This window comes from Peromyscus leucopus, chromosome 9 (assembly GCF_004664715.2).
Source record: "Peromyscus leucopus breed LL Stock chromosome 9, UCI_PerLeu_2.1, whole genome shotgun sequence".
NCBI classification, from domain to species: Eukaryota; Metazoa; Chordata; class Mammalia; order Rodentia; family Cricetidae; genus Peromyscus; species Peromyscus leucopus.
In genome coordinates this window covers 110894414-110919737 of record NC_051070.1, presented here as the reverse complement: position 1 = coordinate 110919737, position 25324 = coordinate 110894414, and the positions used below count along the sequence as shown (strand labels likewise).

The 25324-nt window shown below is 48.8% G+C and overlaps 1 protein-coding gene across 4 annotated transcripts in view; it reads right to left on the bottom strand.

Moving 5' to 3' along the window:
* Cacna2d3 (calcium voltage-gated channel auxiliary subunit alpha2delta 3) overlaps window positions 1-17280 on the bottom strand; it is an 844969-nt gene extending 827689 nt beyond the window's left edge. For 2 of the 4 annotated variants that reach the window (XM_028882447.2, XM_028882448.2), the window contains exons 1-2: window positions 16982-17241; window positions 16242-16323 (exon numbers count right to left, since the gene is read on the bottom strand). In XM_028882447.2, coding sequence (XP_028738280.1) covers window positions 16242-16323; window positions 16982-17103 — 204 coding nt within the window. In that variant the 5' untranslated portion in view covers window positions 17104-17241. Of the gene's footprint in view, window positions 1-16241; window positions 16324-16981 lie in introns of all 4 variants that reach the window. The other 2 variants (XM_028882449.2, XM_028882450.2) reach the window with 2 other exon arrangements.
* Between the last annotated feature and the right edge of the window lie 8044 nt (window positions 17281-25324).

Below are 25324 nucleotides of genomic sequence, written 5' to 3'. Positions count from 1 at the left end.
TTCCTGGAACTCACTTGGTAGCCCAGGCTGGCCTCGAACTCACAGAGATCTGCCTGGCTCTGCCTCCCGAGTGCTGGGATTAAAGGCGTGCGCCACCACCGCCCGGCTGAGAATTAAAATTTTAGTGCAGCTTCTACTGAACGCATATCCTTCAGGCTGAAAAACTACGAGTTGAACCATGGACAGACAGGTCAGGGACTGTCTATACAGAGGCCTCATCATTCACACAGACCTGCATTCAAGAATCAGTGTTTTAGCTTACTGGCTTCACCATTTTGTATAAGTCACATGGTCACCCTGAACTTAAGTTCTTCTGGAAAATCATGAGAGTACCCACCCCACGGAACTATCAGGATGATAAAATGAGTGCAAACACTGTAACAGTCTGTGTACCCATCACTGTTGTTGTTGAACCAAGTGCAGCTTTGGTCCTAGAATCACGGTGAACTAGTCTATTATTTACGTTTGCTCTAAGTGTTACCTGTACATGTTCTGCATACATTGAGTCACAAAATCCATTAATTGGGTACAGCTAACATTTCAAGACGGTCAGAACAGCAAAAGGGTAGAACACTGTAATGCGTCAAAACAGAGTCAAGTCAAATAGAATAAAGGAGAACAGAATACAAACACAACACTAGACTGCAGTCAGTCAAGGCTGTGAGTGCTGACAATCACCGCACCCAGAAGGCTGTGCGTGTAAGTTCAAGGCAAGTTCCAGGCTATCTAGGGAGGTCCTATCTCATAACAATAACAATAATAATAGCAAACAGTATTCCAGAGAATAAGCAGTGGTTGTTGAAAAGAGTTTCACTTCTGAGGCTGGATGAGAAGCAATGTGATGTGCATTACTTACTGTGCACGTGGTTGGTTTTAAAAGTTTGACAGGCACTGGCTTAGAAAACATGCAGTTCTGTACCTATCAGGCCCCTGAGGGAGCAATCCTTGCACAAGGGTGAGGAGAGACCTTTCACTGGAAGCAGATGGCACCTTTCCTACTGATGCTCACCAAACAATTTTCTGTTAAAGGGCTCAAAACCACAGGTCCCTGCAACCTATTTGGGAAGAAGAAATGCCATTGGTGATAGGTCAACAAATTTCTCTCCATCTCACAAATTGGAGAGTGGCTACTTCAACTGCACTCAGTGATTTCTAAATAAACTGCTCCAACAATCAGCTGTGCACCTGGCTGCCTTCAGCCGCACGAGATGAAAGGGCTGGCTTGTTTCAAAGTCTCCATTGCTACTGCAGAGGGATGCCTCCATTTGGGCTAGCCATTCTGAGAAAGGACAGACCCCCCTACTCCAGCTTGGAGTTCCTCCCTGGGTCTGGAATAGAGCAGGCATGGCCTCTGGCCTGGGACAGACTCCACACACAGAGATATGTCAGCAAATGAAGGTGGGCACAGGCCGGAAAGGAAGGGAAGGAATTCTCTTCAGGGGAAGCCAGAAACCTTCCCAGAACCAAATGCACACAGCATTTCTCAAATCACGGTCCAAGGACTACCAAATTCCTGAGACGGGGTTTTGTGCCGATTCCTGGGCCCCTATCTTAGCGTGAGACCTTGAAACAATGCATTTTAACAAGATCTCACGTGACACACTGCATACAAACGCCAGGTCCCGCAGATGGGGCTGAGCAGTCAGGCAGGGGCTACAAGGTCAGCAGTGGAGTGGGGAACGGCACAGTCAGAGCCACGGAGTGTGACACCGCCAGATGCATTTGGGGAATGTGAGCAGTGCTCACTTTGGCTGCTAGAAATCACTAGGGAACAACAGCCTTTCCAGTGAGCAGTGCACTGTCACCCAAACATTCAGCGTGAGGACGTGAAAGGTGGCTCCAGCAGCAGAGGGACCCCAGCTCTGCATGTCTCATTGGGTATTCACTGGATGTTTGTGGAAGCAGGAAGGAAGAAACCATTTCCAGCATTTTACCAAAAGCGAGGGAATGTGTCTGAGCCTGTCAAGACAGCTACAGACCTGCCCAAATCATGGTAGTCTAGCCCACCTGGACATGGGTTGAAAGCGAGGAGAAGGTGGAGGCCTTGGGCTTCAGGATGGGTTTTGAGTGTTGAGTAAACATTTGAGAAAAATATCCTATCTCCTCCCAACCTCGTTTATTACAGAAAATCCTCCTAATGACCCAGTGAGACAAAATACTTTGGCTGCTAGAAATCACTAGGGAACAGCCTTTCCAGATGAAACTGGTATAAATGTGACTTAACTGAGCATAGGTTGCAAATATCTCCTTTTGCAAAAGCAAAAGAAGTAGGTTTCCAGTAAAGGCCAGCCAGGGTACTTGGAGGGTCCCACCAGGGCACTCACAAAGCCTACCCCTGAGCCATAGAGTCCTTCCTTCCTTCCTTCCTTCCCTTCGTGGCCTGGGTGCCCTGGCATCTGGTCTAGGGTGCAGGCTCGGCAGCCAGGACTCAGCTTCTGTGTCTGGACCATTGTTGGTTTCCTGTGGGGCTCAGGGTCTTTTCCTGACTCCTATGCACTCACGGCTAGGAGGGCTAGCTTCTGACACAGATTGCCACTTCAGAGTCTCCTCTCTTCCTTCTCAGTGAACAGCAAGGCTCAGCCGGAAGGCAGAATGTGCGCATCTGATCCTCCTGGCCACTGCCACATGAGTGCTCTATTGCAGAGAGATCAAGGTCTCTACAGAGAAACGCCGTGCCTGAGAGAAGCTGGATGTAAACGCCCTTCAAAGCCTCTGCACATGATACCTGGTCAGGTCTGATATTTAGGAAGTATGGGCTGGAAAGAAATCTCTTTTGGGAAAAACTGTCTCCCACCAAATCCCTATCATCTAATTCCCATGCACCAGAGAAATGCCTGTACTCTTTCAGGTCTAAAGCTTGTAGTCTTTCAGAGGGTCTGTACTTAGTGGGGCTTCTCAAATGGCTAGAAGAGCAGACAATTGAACCTGCAGGACACATATGCCAATAAAAACAGCCCAAGGTGGCTCCAGGGCTCTTCCTCCCAAGATTCTCTCCCTGCGTAAAGGTTCTAGAAGCAGCCCTGGCTGGCTGGGTGTGGTCCGATGTGGACCTGGAAGCGGGGCTCTGATCGGTCTGCAGGTGTAGGAAGCTGCAGAGATGTACCGCCAGACAGCCTGCAACACACAACTAAGAAATCCAGTGTCACTGATATAAACAACAGACAACACAGAGATTAAAGGGACCCCCTCCCTAAGAAATCCAGGTCATGCTCTGCATACAAGTTGAAGCTGGAAGGACTTCTAGGAAAGAAAAAAAAAAAAAACCAAGTGAAGTTTGCTGCCCTGTGAAGGTGAAGGGGAGAGATATTAAAATTCACATTTCTCCCTAATGTCACTGGGAATGTGGCATCCGAGCACTTTATGGAATTAGCTGCAGCAGCTTCCTAATTGCCTTTGCAGAGTCGCCTCCCCCAGGTTGATGGTGGCGGCGGCGGCTGCGGCCCCATCAGTCTCGCTTGGTGATCCTCGTGCACCCGCCCGGCACTGCGGTGCTCCTGCTGCAGCTGCCAGGCCCCTGTGCTGCAGAGGCATGGGGACCCCTCAGCATGGCTGCATGCTTCCAAAAGAGACTCCCTGAGCTGCTACGGGGACTGATGCAGATGGGCAGGGATGCTCCCCAGAGGCAAGGAGGGGGTCATCTGGCTGGGGCAAGTGGAGGTGGTGGACTCTGCTGTCTAGCCGTCAGTGTCTGCTGGCACTCAGAGGGGTTTGGGTGAAGGACCTGCCCACAGGGCTTCAGAGCGAGATACTGTCCCCAGATCAGTCCCCAAATTTTGTGACAGTCTCCAACAGTCTGACAATGGAGCTCAGAAACTGGGCACTGGACAGTAAACAGAGAAAGGGGCCGAAGTCCTTCATCCTTCGCCTGTGACCAGCAGTGTTCTATGCATCATTAGCCTGCAAGGACAAGGAAGAGGCTGGGCGAGCTATTCCTTTGTTTATCTGAATACTGGTGCATGCCATAGGAAAAATGCCGAGTCCCACTTCAAGGATAGTTCTATGCCAGGTGCCAAAGGAGAACCCTCTCCAGGCCAGAAAGAACAAGATTGTCCTGGAGGAATCAAACTCCTGCTCACTGTTCCCCACCTACCCCCACAGAGTAGACAAGGGGGCCTCCGGATATCACACATCCCCAGGCCGGCCAGAGGCATGGAAGAATTTGCTAGACTCATCCCACACAAAGTGAAACTGACCCTGGGGGCCAAAGGGCCATGGCCTTCAAGGTGGCTGTCAGTTGTGGGGGAAAAAAAAAATGAAGGCTTCACTGAGAGAAAAGAAAGAAACAAAACAAAACAGGCCCCAACACAACAAACACCCAGGAAATAGGGACAAATAATGGGACCAGAATGATACTAACCCATTCACCAAGGAGCAAAAATCAACTAGACACGTCCCAGGCACCCAGCTCTACGTGACCACTGTTGTGTGACTTCATTTTATAGAAAAGGAATCTGTGTCCTCAGTGCAGAGCTAAGAAAGGTCAGGCTGGGTTTCCAAGCCAGATCTGTCTGGTCCCAGGGCCTCAGCACCCATGCTGGCCATTCTATACCACATCCAATCAGATTCTCAGACATCAAACCTAATGAGGGGAGGGCTGACCCTCAGAGGAAACCAAGAGGCAAGTGACATCCGTCTTTCCATCCTAACAAAAGGAAGAACTACAGAAAAGTATTGGTCCATGGACCCTGGCCCTCCGTCCCTTCCAGTCTCTTTCCAATGCCTTGTTATGAGTGAGTGACAGGATAGCCAAGAAGCGAGACAATGAGAAAGATGGGGAGCTGAGAAGAAGCTGCAACCGAATACCCTTCCGTGTCAAGCATGTACAAAGACCGAAGCAGGGGACCAATGGCTGGCCCTAGGAAATACCCAGAGCCTCCCTCTCACCCCACCCCACTCTAGGAACTGGAGTTGAGACTCTGAAACCAAGGCCCAAAGCCTAGCTGTGTCCTGTCTCTGTTTCTGCATCTTTAGCAGGGATGATGTTAGACCTCCAGGATAATTACGTTTAAATAGGTAAAATACAAGGCACAAACTATGCATAAGGTGCCCATCTCACCATTATCACTGCCTCCTAAGACTCCCTGGGAGAGTTCAATGACAAGCAGCTTGCATAAGGTCTACAAACAAGGCCCCTGACACCTGGACATCAACTGGCCTCTCAGCAGCCAGCGCTTCCCGGTGTGTGGAAGCTATGCCCCAGGAATAGTCATAATGGTGGAAATAGCATTACAACGGTCCACTGTTTGTGAACACTTCCTCAGAAATACCTATTGCCAAGCATCCTGCGTGCATCATCGCACTTAGATCTCTCCACTCCACCCTAGAAGCTAGTACCTCTAAGTCTATCTGCTAGGTAGGGACAGTGAGGTTCAGCAGCTGACTGAAGGGCCCTGAGCTACCAGCTAGACCTCCACCTGACTGGCTGACTCAGTCTCAGCTCTACACAGATGTCTGTTCCCAAGACCAAGCACTTCTCTTAAGGGCAGATTTGTAAGTCAATCCTCTGATTGCTTTCTAAGTCTCTATATATTTCCTATCAGTCTTAAGGTATTTATTTCTAGAAAGAGAAAAAAATGCAAAGCTTGCTACTCAAGGAGAAAATCCAGCTATGGCTCCATAACTCTGAAATTCCTGTTCGGGGTAATGTTTATTCTCAGTCGTTTTCAAAAGATAAGTGAGCTGTGAACACTCTGTGGAGAGGATTACATCTTCTTTCAGGATGACCAGGATTCTTGATATTGTGCAATATTTACACTTGGGAACAAACTCCGGGTGTTTTTTAATTAGTTACCAGTATTCCTTTTTTTTTTAAAAAAAAAAAAAAAAAAAGGAAGAAAGAAAAGAGCACACAACTATCAAACTCACCTACATACAGACACTGAAGACCGGGATGTGTCGTCTTTTAGTGATTGGCTTGAACTATGCCATCTGAATCAGTATGCAAATCCTTTGTGAAACCAAAAGACAACAGTGTCCCCACCTGGGCCCAGACCAAAGCGAAGAAAGACTATTCAAACTTCAGCGTCACTGTCCTAAAAACCAAAGGAGTTACAACTTACTTCTGCAGAGACAAAAGGTCTCTGCCCATTGAGCTGTTTGCATCTGGCACATTTAGACTGTTCTAACCGACAGTTCACCAATAACGGGAACCCACGGGAGGGAGCGTGCAGAGCCGTATGTTCTGACTTGTGGCCGAAAACTACCTACAGCCAATAGATTTACAACTTCCCACATCTCCTGGTCTTCACACGTTTTCCCACCTCTGCCCCAACGGGAAAATACAACGGGAAAAGCACTGTAGACTGCACCAGCACAAAGAACAAAGCACTTGCCTCCATGTTTCCCTCGCACCTTGCTTTGAGAATTACCGCACGATGTCACAGCAAGAACAAACTTGAACTCCACAGCCGCCCTCCTTTACCATGCCAGACTGGGAGAGTTTGGGCATGAAAACAAAAATACCTCTGCCTGAGAATATATGATAAATGCTTCTCTTTGTAGCCAAGCCTCTGTCCATTCGTGTGCACGACACATGTTGCCTGCGTGTCATCAATAATTTCAAGTCTGTCCCTTGTTCTCCACTAAAATGAAGCAAGGCAGCCAAAGTGATAGAGTAGCCAGAAAACGAAGGCTTTTCTGGGCCACATGGTGATCTTCACGCATGCGCGGGGCGGGGGTGTTCCCCACAATCCCATCATCCTCAGAGGCCGATGTCACGGACGCCTGCATCATTTGTGCCACTTTTTAAATGTGTGTGTGGGGGGGGTGGAGTAGGAGCACATGCTTGTAGGTGCCCAAGGAGGCAAGAATCGGACATCAGAGGCCCCAGAGAGGGAGCTGCAGTACGATACCAGACATGGATGCTGGGGACTGAACTCCAGTCCTCTGCAAGCACTCTTGGCCTCTGAGCTGTACCTTTCACCTCTGTGTGTGCTGTTTTGTGGTATGCAAATCAAGACCTCAGATAAGCAAATTAGTGCTAACATGGCACAATTCACCCCTAAGACAAGTGCCAAACAAACAACAACAAACCTCCTCAGTGGTCCTTAGCTCACTCCGTGAGAATCCAAATCCAGATACAATTACTTGGTTCCCCTCTTGAGAGCCAAGCATTGGTAACTGTCAGAAAATTAAGCAGAATCTCGATGTGGTGGCACACTTGTAATTCCAGCACTCGGGATGCTGGGGAAAGAGAAATTCCAGGCCAGCCTGGGCTGCCGTGAGACCACGTCTCGAAAAACCAAGGAATATTTTGCAAGGGAAAAGTAGGGAAGGAGAGAGGGAGAAGAGGAAGAAAGCAGGGGGAAGGGAGAGAGGGAGAGAGGGGGAAAATATGAAGGAAGTTCAAAGTCATGTCATGAGCATGGGCAGGTCCAGATTTGAATCCAGACTTGGGGGTTCCATAAGCCAATTATTCCCTTCACTCCTTTTGAAAACATGACCCCAACGTTTTAAGAAACTAAATCACACACACTGGACAAACGTAGAGGGTTGAGCAGAGATGAAGGGCTGGTCTGAGTTTTCAGTGAAAACAGGAAGGGAAAAATGCTCCCTGGGTTTTGAAGAAGAGTGGAGTCTTCCAGCCGTCGCGGTTGCTCCGAGGTTTTACAAGGTCACCTACCTTTCTCCTGCCGCCCCGTCTCCTATACCAAGATGGTGCTAGAGCCCTTGCCAGCCACCATTCTATCTCTCAGCTCTGCTGCTCTCCCTCAGCAATCTCTCACATCTAGTGTGGCACAAGTCCAGACCACTTGACTTCATCACAGGGGCCCAACCACCATCAAAACTTCTAGGCGAGCATGTTGTGGCAGCTCCTGCTGAAGACTGAGACTCTGAGGGGGTATAAACAGCAAGAACAGTTGCCGTCCACAAGCTTCCCCTGGCCTCTGTGACCCCACAGATTGACTCCAGCTGTGCTCGGGTGGGATGGGCAACCCAGGCAGACCTACTACAAAGGAGGGCAGAGACCCGAGGACCCAAACACCCTGTTCCGCCCCTGAGGCAGATAATATGGGTCACCTCTGTGTGGTAGGAGACAAATGGACACCAGCTAATCCAGCAGGAAGTTCTCAGCTCACACCAAACACTTGAAGAAAACAAAGGAGCCCATTTTCTTCCTCTCCACCCCAGTGAGCATATTCTTATATACCTGAGCTGATTATGACCTTGGTGGATTTCCGGAAGTCTGGGGGCCAGCCGGCCTCTACTGCTCGGTGACATTCATGAAAACAAATGGCTCTTGAGCACTTTCTGCCAATTGGCCCGAATGAAGGAGATTTTTCTTTCATGACTGACTCTTCACTGACTTCTGCTGCTGCCTACAATAATAGCTCCATGCCTAAGCGGTTTTAAAAGATATTCAGTTACTATAGCAAACCCCACCTCCAAGACTTCAAGGCCCTGGTAACCAGTGGGGGGGCAAGTTGTGCTCATTCAACCTCTTTAAGGACACAGCCCAGGACCGCAGATGCTCAAGGCCAAAACACGACAGCAGAGGTGCCAGGCAAGCTCTGGAGAGGACAGGGCCAGCGCGCAGAGCCAAGGAACACCAGGTGCCCTGGCCTCCTGTGGGGGTGACAGATGGCTAGCCTCACACACTGCTTCACCTCTCTACACTCCCCCCCTTGCCTCCTGTTGGTGTCCAGTCCCGTTCTGTAAGCCCCTGGGAGAAGTCTGAACTTTCCAAAGGCCAGCGGGAAGCATCGTCCCAGCAGGAGGCGTCTGGGATGCTGCTGTCCACGAGGACACTAGAGTTAAGAGGTGGTCACCATGGCTGCTGCACACACACCTTAGCAAGGTACATGGCTGATGCAATGGGTCCTCCTGTGACTTAGGGGCCTCTCCTGTGGAAGACTGTGGGGTACAAGCAGCCAGTTCTTCGGCCTGACCCACTGCCCAGGAAACAAGGCAAGGAAGGCAGCAGACAGACCATGGCTGACAGGCTGCTATGGACACCTTCTTCTGTCTGGGAAGAAGGGAGCCAGCCTTGCTACATCTATATGGCATTCATCCCGACAGGAGCTATCCTGTAGTAGCTACATCCTCTGCTCTATGGTGCTTGGTTTCCTGTCAGCTACCAGGCGGATTGCCTTCCTTCAAGGTCCTTATTTACTATTCACTCCTGAATCCACAGGTATTGAGGGAACCAGGCCCCGTTGGGCTTAGCAAAGATGACCTGCAGAGCTTGCATTTGCATGATGCCACCCATAATGCCCAGAAGGAGTCGTTGCCAGGAGCTTTGGGTGTGCCAGGCATTGTGATAAGGACTTTGCACACTTTATTCCATGGACTGTGTTGGTCTCCTTTCCCATTTAAAGGTACAAGTTCCGAAATGTTATACCACAAGGTGACCCAGAAAGGAAATGGAGATAAGGAACTCAAATCTAAGTTCTTACGACTCCAAGACTCTCCTCCCAGCCGTTATCCCGGCTTTAATTACTTCTGAAGTAATTTCCAAGCTGCTACCTCGTTTCATCTCCCAAGCACCCCATGCTAGAGAAAATCAGGTATTATTAACTTTTTTTTTCCCAAAGAGCAACTTGGGTTTTAAAAGATCACATAAAGTATGTGGCCAGATGTGCAGACTCCAGAAGCCTAGCCCAGCCACTTGGAGAGGCTGCTTAACTTTTGCAAGCCTCGGCTGGTGATCTGTGAACTGGCTGAACAGTAATCCCTACCCTATTAGCTTAATGAGAGGTCTCTTGCTGATGTTTTTAAGACAGGGGCATTGTTTTAGAAGCCAGACTGTCCTCAAACTCACAATCCTCCTGCCTCTGCCTCCCCAATGTTGTACCTCACTTATGGAAGGACTTAATGAAATGACCCTAAAGTGATTACCACAGCAGCTGGAATAGAGAGACTGCAGAGTGGATGCTCCCTGCTTCTACTATTAGATTAAGTGACTAGCCCAAGGCTATTCAGGCAATGACAGAAAAAATAAGCAGACAAAACCCCTAGGCTAGTGACCTTTCTTTTAACAGCACATCTCTAGGGCCATGTATCTCTGCAAATGTTCCAATCCAAGGGAACAAGGATGGGCAAAGGAAGTCTCATAAGAAGTGAGACCAAGGGTGAGAAGTCTGGGAGGAAAACCAGCAAGCTGAAATGAAGACATCTTGTCCCACAGAGGGCTCAACCATGGACCATTGGACCCAAGACTTGGTTTAACGTTCTGCTTTCTGCATTTTGCGACTGATCAACAGGCCCTGAAAATTATGCAGCTGTTCCTGTTCTTTGATGTCCCCTGCATTCCAGCTGCATACAACATCCTATAGGCTGGCCATATCCACGCCTGACGAACTGCAGTCATTCAATTCTATATCAGCATCCTGGTTTGCTCTGTTTGGTGAGCCTCTCTAGCAACCCAAGATGATGAGGTCCTCCCCATTACCAGGCAGCACCAGGCACGCCCTGTACTGAGCAACATCTACTTCGTTGGCACAGATGCAGACATGGGCCTAAACTTAGTAAGTACAATGGTACTGACAGCTGCAAGCCCCGATATTGACTAGCAGTTGCTCCCCCTAACATGCATAACCAGTGGTCTGTGGTATGAACCCACAGCATTTATGTATGGCTCTGCTCAACTTCCCAGTCCAGATCATTTACATACATAACAGCTCTTCTAACCTTGAGAGGGTACCACCTTCCAATAACAGGTGTCAAGATAGATGCTTTGAGGTCTATAAAAGGAAAGTCATGGCCATCCATTCACTCTTTGTCAAGAGATAATGCTTTCCTTTCCAGTGTGGCCTTGAAACACACAATCTGGCTTCTGAGTTGTTTGTTTTCACAATCCTGATCTGGGGTAACTGAGAAGCTATATAACACACACGTTTAATACAAATTACAAATGCAATGATTATTTAGATAGCCCAACAACTACCCCATAAGTGTTGCTCAAAGCAAACAAAATCCTGTCATGTTTTAGAAACATTGTTTTTTTTTCTTCCAAGTTTATTTGTACAATAATTTCCTGCTGGCTTGGCATGCAGACACCTCCACAACACATCAGCTATACAGTCACCCAAGACCCTGAGGGTAAGCCCAAGCACGGGCCACTGCTTTGCAAAGGGCAGTGTGAATCTACTTCAGACAGAGTCTGCTGATGGCTGAACACGCAGGAACCCCCGAGGATCGCAGCTTCTCCTCTTCCTGACTGTCAGCTTTCTGTGAAGGAAAGGGGACATTCTGTGTAATGGACTGGGAAGGACATGGAAGGTTCTACCAGGGCCATCAGAGCCAGGTCTCAGGAACGTCTCTCTGTGGACAGTACTCAAGAGTTCACTGCCATCATTCGAGATGAAACATAGGCCATAAAGTCTTCATCTAAAAAAATGGCATTAAACGAAGGTAAAGTCTCACATGCTAATTCACAGACTGACACTTTATAGCATACATTTAATGTCTTCCACGGTCTCAGATACAACAAAACCTCCACCTTAGATGACAGCATCTTAAGCAACGTACACCCATTAACGGTCTATGCCTCCGGGAGCCTGCAGTCTCGACTCCAGAGCGGTTTCCTCTGGTGCTGCTTTTACAGAAGGTGGACGACTCTGACAGACCGTGTGTGCACATAAAGAAAAGGTCTTTTTGTTGGCTTCAATGGTGGCAAATCTGGATTAATGACAACCCCGAGACAAAGGGGCTGCTCACATGAGACGGGCACTCATTTCAGCAAGCTCAGCACACTCAGTCATTTATTGGCTGCCTTACGTGGGAGCCCCACACACCAATGGAGATCAATCAAAAACAAAGTCTGAAATCCCAAATTTGTACTCCCGTGGCTATGTGTTTCAATCTGAAGAAACAAAATGGGAGTGCATGGGGAGGGTGACTTCATGGGTCTTATGTTTTTGTTGATCCTACAACACAATGATAATCTTCATCAAAAACTGGAGGCACTAATTATACTTTCCCAGGCCCAAGAGGTTTCATAACTGGTTTGAGATTCATGTGTCTGCCTAAAATCAAACTGGCATTATAATAAGTGTAATCATGTATTAATATCAAAAAGAGATCATCATGCTAATGGATCAAAACGCATAATTGCAACAGAAGGGAAACCTGAAGTTCACCTCCAACAAGAATTTCATTCATATTTTCAGCCCCTTAAGTTTAACAAGCCTATGCAAATCTATTTGAGTAACACAGGCTGCAGCAGCAGTTCCTAGTAAAAGAAAGAAAGCAGGCAGTCTCTGACAGAGAAGAAATCTTAAGAAAAGGAGCAGAAAGAAAGAAAAACACTAAACCAAAGAGGTTCATACAAAACTTAGCAAGTGACCATGTGAGCAGTAAGAGTACAAACACCTATCCAGGGTGCGTCCTGGTGACAGGCCTAATGAGACCAGTCATTAGCCAGAAAGACAGGAACTGTCATTTCAGAAATGTCAAGACTTTAAAAGATAATCTAAAAGAAGAAAGTCTACTAATCTGAAGCGATGCTGTGAATGGACTAGTGGTAAAACAGGCTAAAGGTATATCTTTTCTTTATTCTAAACAACAGATCTGGAGGGCTGTGCCTCCTCGGGACAGTACGGCATGGACCCCCCCTCCCAATTCGTAATTCACAATGTTCTTTGTTAATTATTTAAAAGTCCATTGATTTCCACATTGATGAAAAGTCATAATTGTAAAAATGGCTAGAGGAATCGGCCTTTTTACTTTGCTGACTCTGTCCTGTGGAGAGAGACATCAAGTTTATATATTAAAGCCATCTCAATAAATAGTTGATAACACAAAAGCCTGCTTGTGCATTTCAAGAATCGAATGGCCTGGTAAGTACTTCAGGAGGTGTCCAAGGTAACTGTGGCCTCTTTGTTGATGCTAAGGGCAGAAGCACACATTACCTGTGCTTATCATCACAATTCTGCAAAACGTCACTAGGACCCATTATTCCCAGGGACATTCATCCCCTGAATGCAGGTCTAAACAAAATGAAAAACCCAGCTTCAGTGGAAATCCCCCTAAGGAGCCGGGATGAAAATCATATGGATTTAATGACTTTTATTGCAAATGTTAAAGGTGTGGTGTCTTTGTGTTTAATAGCCAGGTCCTCAGACCCATTAGAACACTTCTCACTGAATCCCAGAATAGAGAGGTGACGAAACTATGCCTCCCCAAAAGAACCCAAACAAAGCACATTCGTTGGGGAAAATGAAGCAAGATGGGCAGCTGAATACTGGCATGAATATGTCAAGTAGGAAGTTAATTAAAAGCTGAAGAGAATGGAAAAGCCCGCAGTGTCTGCCAGCGGAGGAGGCAGCTGACAGGCACACGGGAGCACACCAGAACCTGCCTTCAGAGGCCCTCTAACAACCACAGAGCTCCTCAGGATTCACTCCCACCTCACCACTTTCCACGCTAGAGTGAAAACACACAACTTAAAGATCAAAAATGTCCGCTGCAAATGAAATGAATAGGGGGCCCTTCCCATGTTCAACAAAGGCAAAGAGAAAAAACGAAGAGGGCAGGTCTGCACAGGCCACCTACTGCAGTGTCAATCTATGCCAGGGAAAGGCAGGGCGCCCACCACAGGAGTGACTGAGGAGACCGCGATCCTGAGTGAGGTGGTGGGCAAGTGCAGGGTTTACTTCAGAGTCCGCTGCAAGTCCCATGACCTAACAAAGCACGTTGCCAACATGGCAGATCTCCCAGTCTCCGAACACCTCAAAGTGGATGGCCAATTCCTATTTAATTTATATTCACAATAATTACTTTGGAAAGTTTAGGCCCTAGATCAGAAAAGAAAGAAAGAAAAACTTCCATTCTAAAAATGAGCATGCTACCTCGATTCAGAACATGGAATGCCAGTTAGAAAACTACACAAATACAAAAATATTATATTGTGGCATACAATATATTTTTTTCTTAGCTGAGAATCAAATGTAAATGTAAATGTCCACACCTTACAAGTAAAATTATAGTCTTTATGCAATCCACTACTGTCACCCTGAGTTCCCTCAACACGGTGTTAATGCATTTTCCAATTGAGTTTTCTAACTCACTTTCAAAGCACCCCAATTGTTAAAATACAGGAAAGTAATGGACAGATGCATGCTGTTTTGACTTAAAGGGATAATTCCTAACGCAAGTGGCCATCTTTGAAAATAATAAAGAGGATGACAGTATCCTTGCTTTTCCAAGTGATGCTCTGTCTCCCACACTGAGCCTTTCAGATTCTCTCCCCATTCATGCTGACTCTCTAAACCAATGTTCTTCCCCATGTTCAAGAATACAGTCATATTTGGGAGATCAATATGGCTCAAAGATTTCTGCCAAATGCTTCCCAAATCATCTAACACACCCCTTGAACACACATGAAAGCACTTGCCAAACAACCCAAAGCCGTAGGTATTCCCCCACCCCTGGGGGGAAGGATTACAAATCCCAGTACTAGAGCAGATACCCACCCTGGACCCTGAAAGCATCACTTCACCTTCTCCTTGAATTGGCTACAAAATGCCAGGCCACAGCAAGGAAAGGCAACAAATAATTACACAATTGTCAAGCTGCAACAGGACAAGGGCAGAGCGATATCAGAAACTATGCTGAGGAGAAGGTAAGAGAAGTATCTCAGTCATTTCCAATCTGCTGCTGGACAATTACCAATAACAGGGCCGATGGAGCACAATATGTGCTTCCTAACTTCCAAGAGAAGAAAAAGTATTTCATGTGCTCCCCGAAATGTGAGCTAGAAGCTATGTAAGTACAACCAAGACCCAAAAGGCAGGGGAAGGGCAGGTTCTTGTGGAGTTGCTACAGCTACAGCATGCAGATGAGAAATATTTCTTTAAAGTTATACAATATGCTCACTCTTTTCAACGCGAAAACAAAATACACAGGCTATGTCACAGTCCAGAGCTTGTCACATAAAACATCTGACACGCAGGCAAAAAGCCAGAGTACAGGCAAGGCTGAACCAAATTAAAAGAATACCCAGGGGAAAGGCCATTCCTATAAACACAAGGGGTCACAGGTATGTAAATGACTGTCTTCTATACAGGCGGACGAGTGCATCAAGTTTTATCAACTGATTAAAAATTCAGTGAACTTCTTCCCAATCTAAAAGTGAACAATCTTCCCCATGTTTCAAGGAACCTGGTGTCTGGCATTTTTTCCAGCCAGTATACCTTGCCATCCATTGTTGGGTGATGCTTTATTACAATATTTGAATTTCATGTGACAAACGGTTTCATATAATGCCCCAAAATGCTACTCTCTGAAATGGAATGCCATAAATAAAATATGGACTTGGTTACCAGGCAGCATGCACAACACATATGGTACATTGGCCCAAAAAACACATTTTAAAATGCTTTAAAAGTTAACTTAACAATGTAAGCTGTTTATACCCATTCTCAGAGAATTGTCCCCTAAAGGCCAATCTTATTTTCTATTGTCAAGAGAATATCTGGATTGACTTGCTTCATTTGCTGACTTGAAATTCTCTTCACCTGCTCTGATCTCCACCCCCACCCACCCCCGCCCACCCACCGGTTCATTCTTTATCTTAGAGGGGAGGAAAGGGGGCCATATATCTCACAATGTAATTTCAAGCATAATGCTGCCCGTTTGAATTAAAACTGATGCGGCTTCTGATAAAAGCCTAATAATCAATTCTCCATTCTCATTACACTACAGAATTATATGGACACCGACCAATTTCTTAAGTTTGTGGACCACTCTCCCGGCTTATTACCCAGCAGTGCAGCTGAGTGGAAAGATAACCACGTTCATTCTCCTTATCTGTAATGATGTAATGCACCCCAGCCCTGGGTCTAGATGATTGGGGAATAATGAGATTGTACAACTGCAGGATGACAAACAATGCTGCGGGTATCTCCCCGATACACTGAACCCCATGACTCAGAAAACAGGCAAGGTCCTGCCCCTCGGATGAAGTTAGCATCTTTTGGCCAGGGAAGCATATGCTCTCGCACTGAGACAGCAATACCGTCAACTGAGAGGAGAGCCGTGCAAACACACTGTTTCCCAGCCCCAGCCAGGACAGTGTGAGTGAGTATCCTGCTTTTCTTTGTGTTTAGAATCAAGTGTCATCTAAAAATAACCGGTTGGTAGGGAAAAGTCACTGCACAGTACAATGCCAAGAACTGGAGATCAGAGACTACTCTGATAACTGATGCAGCTCTGGGCTCACGTTTGTTTGGAAAAACTAAATCTGCCTCCATTTTCTGTGCTAGAAAAATCATCGCTGTCTGTCACCACAGAAACCTTACCTTTTGCAGAAGCTGGGAACCCGAGTACTTGGCAGCAATGGATTTTATCTCCCCACCAAAAGCGGAGGCCCACAGCTTCACCCTACAGGGAGAAAGGGCAGAGGAAGAAATGTAACACCCGTGTCGCCGTCACACACTCACACACCGGGCTGTGGATGAAGGAGCAGGACGACGAAAATAAAGAAAAACGGAAATAAAGATAGAGAAAGCACTTTCTCACAAACTACTGGTACCAAACTGCAGAGTGCAGCGCGGGATGGGGGTCGGGGGTCACTGGAGTTCAGAATGCGTAAACTCTCCCTGGCTCTCCAAAAAGACCACGGGCTTTCATAGAAACAATTACCTGGTTTGCTCAAACACTTAAAATGAGCATCACCTGGCAAATACTACTCTGAAGAAATCCACCCATCCCCCGCTTCCCGGAAAAGTGGGATGGTGAGGTAACAGAGAGGGGGACCATTGGCCCGTCGAAGTTGCAGCAGGTAAACAGGCTCTAAACTTGGCGCTGTCACTTGAGGTGAACCTCTCCAGGTTTTACTCTCCAACCCCAGGGAAGGGGCGAGAAGGTCCCACCCCAGTCTCGCCGTTCGGTGCCGATGCTGGGAGGCAGGTGGAAGAGGCGAGGCCCTCACCCGCCGCGGGTCTTGCCTAGCGGCACCTGCAGACACCCAAACTTGGGCGCCCCGGGTCTCTCGGGCGCCGGCAGCCCCTCCCGGGGAGTCCCAGCACTAGGCACTTACACGGAGAGCGGGATCTGCTGCTCCGAGCGCACCACATCCCCCAGCGCGGCGTACAAGAGCGCGGCGGCTAGGAGCGCCGAGGCCCCCCGGGACGCGCAGCGCTGCGAGCCCAGCCCGGCCATCCTGGGCTCCTTCCGACACGCCGGCGGCGGCGGCGGCGGCAGCGGCGACTGGAGCGGCCGCGGAGAGCTGCGCCGGGCGGGCGGTGGGCGAGCGCGCTAGGCTGCTTGCTCCGCCGCGCGCCGCCCCGCCTGCTTCTCGCGCGCCGGGCTCACTTGGGGAGCAGGGAAAAAAGGAGCCGGGGGGGGGGGGACTGGGGGGAGGAAGGCGGGAGGAGGCGGGAGGGAGCGCTGGGGAGGAGGCAGGCGCGGGAGGAGGGAGCGAGACGCGCCTCTTGCCGCGGCGGCTGCCCGGCCCCGCCTCGGCGGCCCCGGGGAGTCCGGCGAGCCGCGGCGGGAGGGTGGGAGGCACCTGGCGGGCGGAGACTCGCTAACTCGGGTGTCCTTGGCCGCCGCGGCTCGAGCCTTGCCCGGCCTGACCCACTGCAGCCGCTGAGTTCTTTACAACTCTGCAGTCCGCCGCCACCGGCGCGGCTCCGGGGTGGCCCCGGGCGGTCCCAGGCCTTGGCGACTAGAGTGGATCGAGGATGGGGGGCTCGGGAGCGAGGCCGAGGGCCCTGGTACTCCACACTTTGCCAGTGGTTGCCTTGGTCGAGAGTCTTCCCGGAGGGTCGGGGGCGACCGGGTGGGAAGCTGCGGAGCCTAGGGGTGGCGCGACCCCCTCCCCACGCCCCTCGCGGTTCCCGGGGAAGAGGTAGAAGTCAGGAAGGGGACGAGCTGGCAGCGACGGCGGCGGACCCGCTAGGACTGCGGAGGAGCAGGCTGGGGATGGGACACGGGGTTCGGGGTCTGGGGAGTGCACCGCGGCGTGGCGGCCCGTCAGTGCTCTAGGGCCGCGGTGACTTGTGGAAAGCGCGGAGGGTGGCGCTGCAGTCGCGGCGCGGGCGCCCGAGTGCTGGGCTTAGGCATCGAGTGGCCGCACTGTCACCTCTGGCGCTCGGGACCACGGGCCCGGGGTCCGCAGTGCTAGGCGGTGCACCCAGGGGCTGGGATGTCGGGGCGGGAGAGGAAGGAAACAGCGCCGAGTCCGTTCTGACCCGTAAACACCCTTCATTCTGCAGGGGGAAAAAACTGCTCCGAGCCCGGAGGCTCCCCACACCAGCCCCAGCCAGGGTGGAGGCAGCTCAGCGCAGGCAAAGCGCATTCTGGATGCCCACGGGGGAAGCCCCGGAAGCCGCTTTCGCCGTGGCCCCCACCCTTGGAAAAGCCTTGTTCCCCCCTTCCTTATACAAGCTCTAGGGTGTGGCTAGGAACTTTGTGGAGCCCTCGCGCGGGCTGGCGGTAAAGACCCGAGTGAGGCTGAGTCATCCTCGCCTGGCGGAGCGCAACTCGGGTGACCGGGGCCAGCAGTGAGCTCCTGACCTCGCCTAATCTCCTAGCGCTCCTGACGCCTGGGTTCTCCTTGTGTGCTTGTTTTTCCGCCTCCGGGACGTCATATGTTTTTTTCCTGTCATCCTGCACCCCTGGGTTTGCAGGGACCTGAGAAAAGGTGGGCTCCGGCTTCCACTGGGTGGCATCGGGCTAGGATCCAGCCCGGCTCTCCTGCACAGCAGTCTCCAGAAAAGTTATCTTGGCAGCGAGTGTTTGGATTCCTAAGTTGGCTGTGAGGGGCTCTTACCCGGCCTTTTCCCGAGTACCGGCCGACCCTAGCCCGGATAGGCATAAAAGCCAGTCATACACCTACCCAGGGAAGCCGCCTCGGGAGCAGGCCCACCAGGAGAGCGCCAAGTGCACCCCGCCCACGGGGCAATGTCTCTACGGATGACTAACTGGTTATAATGAGTTCTCCGCTTCTGTGCACACCTCCCGCCCATGAAAACGTGCCAGCCTTTCCTAAACAGAAGCAAGCACAGCCTGACCCCAGGGCAAGTGGTCTGTATGGGCTTTGACACTCGGACTGGGGGCTGAGAGAAAATTAATGTTCTTGCCAGAATGCAATAGTTTTCTAAATAGATGCTTGAGTGAATGAATGCGTGGGTACATACTAGCCCTGATTCATAAAGCTTCATCATCCCCTCTATGGTGTCTGTATGCTAACAGCCTTGCCTACACTCATTTATCCAGTCAGTAATGGCGAAACATCTTGGACAAGATGGACACGGTAGGACATGCCAGGGGAAGGGAGGGTGAGTCACTCAGGCAACCTGCCCTCCTGGGATGTATACACCTGGAAGGACCAGGCCTTTCTCCGAAAGCAGTAATGAGAAATACACAATTATACACGTTGACAGAGGGTCAACAACAGTATATGTGAAGAAAAGGTACATGTTATGCCCTGATTATCTTGTGCCATTAGCTGCAGCCACCTGAGGGTACCAAGGTCATGGCCAATTTTGGTGAGTCAGTCTTTATGAACCGCCACCTGGCACGGATAAACTCCACGGTTGTTTTACTGAAGTGAGAGAGTCTTAACCCAAGGAAAGGATTTTGAGAATTAGTAACTATTAAACAGAACAATCGTAGGCAGAACATGGTATGCTTACATTTAAGATGGATACACTAAGTATTTTCCTACTAGCTCAAATATGATTTAAATGGCTCTTTTAATTTACCCAGAGCTCAAAGCATTGTAAGAATTTGGGAACCTGCCACTCAAGTGTTCTATCTCTTTTCATCATAACATCCAGTGAAGAAAGGGATCTAGGTGTGTACTCTTATTTAACAGAGGGGCATAATGAGGCCCAGAAGGGCTTAGTGACTGGCCCAAAGACCACAGCCAGTTAAAGGCGGCCACCTGGCTTCAGACCAAAGTGGTCTGAACAGCCACAGCACCTTCTACTGTGTTCAAAGCAACATCGAGGGTTTGGATCCTGCTGTGTACACCCAGAAGCAGACACTTCAACACACACAGCTCTCCGCTGTAGCTGAGTCCGGCCAAATGAGACTGCCACTTGCTGGTCAGAACACCAGTCCCGCCTGCTGCCAGCTTGCACTGTGTCCTGAAACAATGAGCTACTGGGGAGATGGCGCCAGCAGCAGTAACACCTGAGCCAGAAGTGGAGGATTTCAAATGCTCACTTCCCATCCGGAGAGACCCCAGAGAAGCACTTTATTTTTAGAGGTGAGCTTGCACTATCCCACCTGACCCCACCCCCTGAGCTTTTGAGCAAATAAGACCCCTGTGTTTGCCATCGTACCTGGAGGTCGTGGGGGGCATTTAGTAAGTGGAGACTGAACAGTCACACAAAAGTTGTCCTGTCCCATAAGGATTTTCAAATGCCCCACTGGACATTCAAGGAAGAAAAGAATCACACTTAGAACGACCAGAATGCAGAACTTAAATCCACTTCATATATTAATATATAAACATAAAGGAGCTTTGCATGACTTTTATAACCTGACACAGCTGCTGTGTAACTGAAGGAAGGTGGTTCCGTTCGGTACCAAAAGATTTTTGTTTGGTTAGGTGAGTGGATTTCTGTATGTTTTTTCTCATTAAAAAACAAACAAACAAACAAACAAAAAAACACTCTTCCTCGACAGCAACCAAGCTTCCTCATTCTGAATCACTCTCACAGCCCACCTGGACAGGTTTGCGTTTGGCATTTGTGGTTAGTGCACAGAGATACAAACATGGAATGGCCATTATATCTTGCATCTAACCTTGCCCGAGCTTTCCACATTGTGAAATGACTCTTATTTTTACTATAATAACATATTGTTTTTAATTAACTTTTTCAATATTATCAGTTCAGGCATCATTGGGTTTTTTTTTGTTGTTGTCTGTTTTAAGAAAAATCTGACTTAAAGCAAGGCAGAGTGAGGATTTCAAGCCAGGATGGTAAGGGTAGGGTGTTGTGTCTAGCTGAGTAAAGCCATGCCTTTGTAGGCTGGAAAAGTCTACCAGGGGTACCAGCTACGAGGCTGTGGGGTGCTAATGCAGATGCAAACCATTTGAAGGAACAAAACATCAAATGCTGTAGTGAACTTCTGACCCAGCATTTCCTCTTCTGGGACTTGATCTTATACTTACTAATTATGAAAGACTTAAAATCCTGGGCCCTCAAGATGGCCCAGCAGGTGAAGGCACTTACCACCAACCCTGATGACCTGAGTTCAATCCCTGGAACTCACATAGTAGAAGGAAAAAGAACCAATGCTTGAAAGTTATCCTTTGACCTCTGAGTGTATTCTGTGGTACACAGAGAGAGACACCCACATAAACATACACACAGACATGTAATAAATAAATCTTTATTCTCTCCAACAATGTCCACAAAAGCCCCCTACTACTTCCTCCTGAAGACACGGAGCGCCTTTTCACACCCAGGCGCTGCCTCCCTGGCCAATGACACTGGCCCCTCAGCTGAAGCCCAGCTCCCTGGTTCCCCATCCCTCTTGCACACATGCGCACAGAAGCCAGCCATCTCTGCCCACTGCTGCCACCTGGTCCAGCACACTACAGTCTCATCCTTAAACTCCTGCAACCAGTTCTTAATTGATCTCGTCTCCTTTTGCACCTACACGACCTCTTTAGAAAAGAGAAAATGAGATCACAAGTTCAAAATCCTGCTATGATTTCTGCATGAAATAAAAATGCACCCATGGTCCTTGGCTCCTCACTCTGCTTCCTCTCCAGTCATTTATCCCTCCCTTGTTGGAGTTCTAAGAAAAAGCCTAGCTTATTTTCTCCTGAGGCCTTTGCGTGTATGATGTCCTCTGTCGGATTCCTCTTCCTCCAGATTGGTCTAAGGTGGCTGTAGTGGGTAGCCATTCCAGCTTTGATCTGGAAGTTCCAACCCCCATTGAGGCTTCGGTAACTGTCACGCCTACAAGGAGGGGCCAAGAGAGGACCCTGAAGACCTGAGATCCAGATGCACTGCGCTATGTCTTCCCCAGACCCTGTAGCCTATCCCTTCATTTGTGAGTTATCCCACAAAATAAAACTTTTTTTGGGGGGGGGGGGTTTCGAGACAGGGTTTCTCTGTGTAGCTTTGCGCCTTTCCTGGAGCTCACTTGGTAGCCCAGGCTGGCCTTGAACTCACAGAGATCCGCCTGCCTCTGCCTCCCGAGTGCTGGGATTAAAGGCGTGCGCCACCAATGCCCAGCTAAAACTTTTTTAACTACGTGGAGTGGTCTTAATTTCACCAATAGGTGGCCTCTCACTAACTTGAGTCCCTGTAAAAAAGCTATTGTGGAGCGCTTCCTCACGAGTCTCAGGTAGAATACAAGAGCACATCTTGGAGCTCTTGGCTGCCTTCACTTCTCTTCCTAGCAGTTATCACTGCTCATTGATTGGTTGATTGATTGACACCCCCCCCCATGTGTTATCTTCTCCCTTATGTGACTGCAAGTGGCTACGTAAGATGTTCAGTGTTGTGAGACACAACACACATTCGCTGTTAGGCTAGACTCCCTTTTTCCTAAAGTCATACCTTTCATGCTTCCTAGATGGCAGCTTGCTTTCTTCATCACCAAGACCCAGGACTTCAAAAACAGCACTAGACTTGCCAAGACGGTGAAGCCCAGCAAACTGGTTTCCTAAACTGATCCTCAGTCACAACTCTCCAGGGCGATGTAGAGGAAGGAGACAGAGACGATGTCGCTGAAGTTGAAAACCACACATCAAACACTGACTTCTATGCTCTTAGCGGAATGCTGCTGGCCACCTTTAGAACCTGCCTTCCATCCATGTGTTGTTTCTAACCCCATGCGCAGACAGGTGCTGAGGAGGCTGCAGGGATAACAGAGGGTATTCTGCTTTCGGGAGCAATTCGGCTGTGTCTAAAATACGGCCCCAGGAAAGCACAGACCTGAAAACAGCCTCGGGTCCACTGTGTCAAAACTCCTGCATGAAACAGATATTTAGGCAACCTTGAGCTGAATTCAGCTGGATGAGATGATCCTTTCCAATGTTAAGCCTTCCACTGACCTGAAAGAAGTAGGCCCTTGAGCCCCAGCACAGGAAATGGCGGTGAGTGGTCAGGGAGCTTGCTTTATGCCAGACGCGGCCATTCTATTTAGCAGCTGCCCCAACTCTGAGAAGATTGTCATGGGAAAAGGGCAAAGGGCCACCCCTGAGGAAGGAAGCTGGAGGAATCATCTGGCATGGAGCAGCTCCCCCAAGCCAATGGATGCCAGCTCACCGAGATTGGAGCCAGCTGTCTAGGGACTGAACTTAAGGGCTTTATGGTCCTCTGGTCCTTTCCCTACCCACCCTAGCTCTTCCCCCAGCATGAGAACAAGCACCCAGTGAGCCTCTGATCTTTACTGACAAAATGATTCTGTGTGGGAGTCTGTGCCCGTGACTGTGACTGGGTGTGTACATGATTGTGTGTAATAGCATATAATATGAACTTGTGTGTATATGTGTGACTGTGCATGTGGATGTATGGTAACCATGCCATTGCAAAAGGCAATAAGTCCTAGAACAGGGCAGGACTAGCATTCGGTTGAGGGGCTCCCAGCCTACTGATTTCAACTGCCCCTTTGTGTTTGGGGAACAGGTGCCTCTCATTCACACAGCCCCCTGGCTTGCACAGTGAGAATTTCAACTGCCCCTTTGTGTCTGGGGAACAGGTGCCTCTCGTTCACACAGCCCCCCGGCTTGCACAGTGAGGCGGCATCTCAGCAGCCACCCTCCCCAGTTGAGAAAAGATGCTCCTGTGGTCAGGGAGCCCTGCGGGAACAGCTGGAGCTGATGCTGACACCCTCCCCAGTCGAGAAAAGATGCTCCTGTGGTCAGGGAGCCCTGTGTGAACAGCTAGAGCTGATGCTGATGCTGCCCCTCTACTTCTCCTCAGGCTGTATGGAGAAGGGAAGGAAGAAGTCACACATCACACACCTTCCAACTGTGGGACTCGAAAGTCACTGGCTTCCATAGAGGACAAGCTGCCTTTCAGGAGCAGGAGCATCTTTCTGGGTTTCCTTTAAAGTATTCTGAGAAATTGCAAGGTTTCCAAATGTCTGTCAAATAGGAATTGGTTTTAAAAAATTAATCAGTTTATCACATAATGGAATTTTATATAGCCACTTAGAAAAGGGAATCCCCCCAGAGATGGAAATAGGAGGGTCAAGAGACCGGACTAGAGCAATTCAATGAGACTCTGCCTCAAAATAAAATGAAGGAGTACTGTTCAGTGGTAAACACATGGTGCTCTGGATTCAATCTCTATACCTCATGGATAAACGAATGATAAACTCATATTGTTTTAAAGAAAAAGAGCAGTACATATCTATGTACTGATATGCCTATATGTCCATGACGAACATGCCTGGAGAAAAGCAGGTCATAACACAGTATATGCACCATATCCCCATCTGTGTCATGTTAAAACCATGGGAACATGTGTAGCTATTTTTCTTCATGCCTCTGAATCTGCTATAGTTTGAATTTGAGATTCCCTCCACAGGTTTTTGAATTTGCACACTTGGTTCTCAGTACTGCCTTGGAATGTTGTAGGACTTTCAGAACCTGGGGAGCAGGGGCTTTTTGAGGGGGGGCTGCTGTCAGCTCTCTGCTTGCTAGTGCCACATAACAAACGCTGGTCACATGTTCCTGCCACCAGAGACTGAGCTCATCACCACGACAGACGGTTTCCTCTGAACCAGGCACCAAAATAAACACCTCCTCCTGTAACATGAATCTTAAATGGTCTTAATAAATAAATAAATAAATAAATAAATAAATAAATAAATAAAAACTCAGTGCCAGCTATTGGGGTAAATTGTGAAAGATCAGAGAGACAGAACAAGCCACAGCCAACCTCACCTCACCAACTTCTCAACCAATCCTTTTTCCTCAAACTGGAAGCCTCGGAGTCCTCATCTGAATAAAAAAAAAAAAAAAAAAAAAAAAAAAAAAAAAAAAAAAAAAAAAAAAAACTAAAAGCTTAAAAGCCTCTAGTTCCTGGTCCTCACGCCTTATATACCTTTCTGCTTCCTGCCATCAGTTCCTGGGATTAAAGGCGTGTGTCTTTCCCAAGCAAGACATGAGATCACAAGTGCTGGGATTAAAGGTGTGTGTCACCATGCCTGGCTGTTTCCAGTGTGGCCTTGAACTCACAGAGATCCAGATGGATCTCTGCCTCCAGAATGCTAGGATTAAAGGTGTGTGCTACCACTGCCTGACCTCTATGTTTAATATAGTGGCTGTTCTGTTCTCTGACCCCCAGATAAGTTTATTGGGGTGCACAATCTATCAACCACACCCTCCCTTAAGCTGCTTCTGCCATTATTTTGCCACAGCAGCTGGGGAAGTAACTGGGTGCAGTGGGCCGGCATG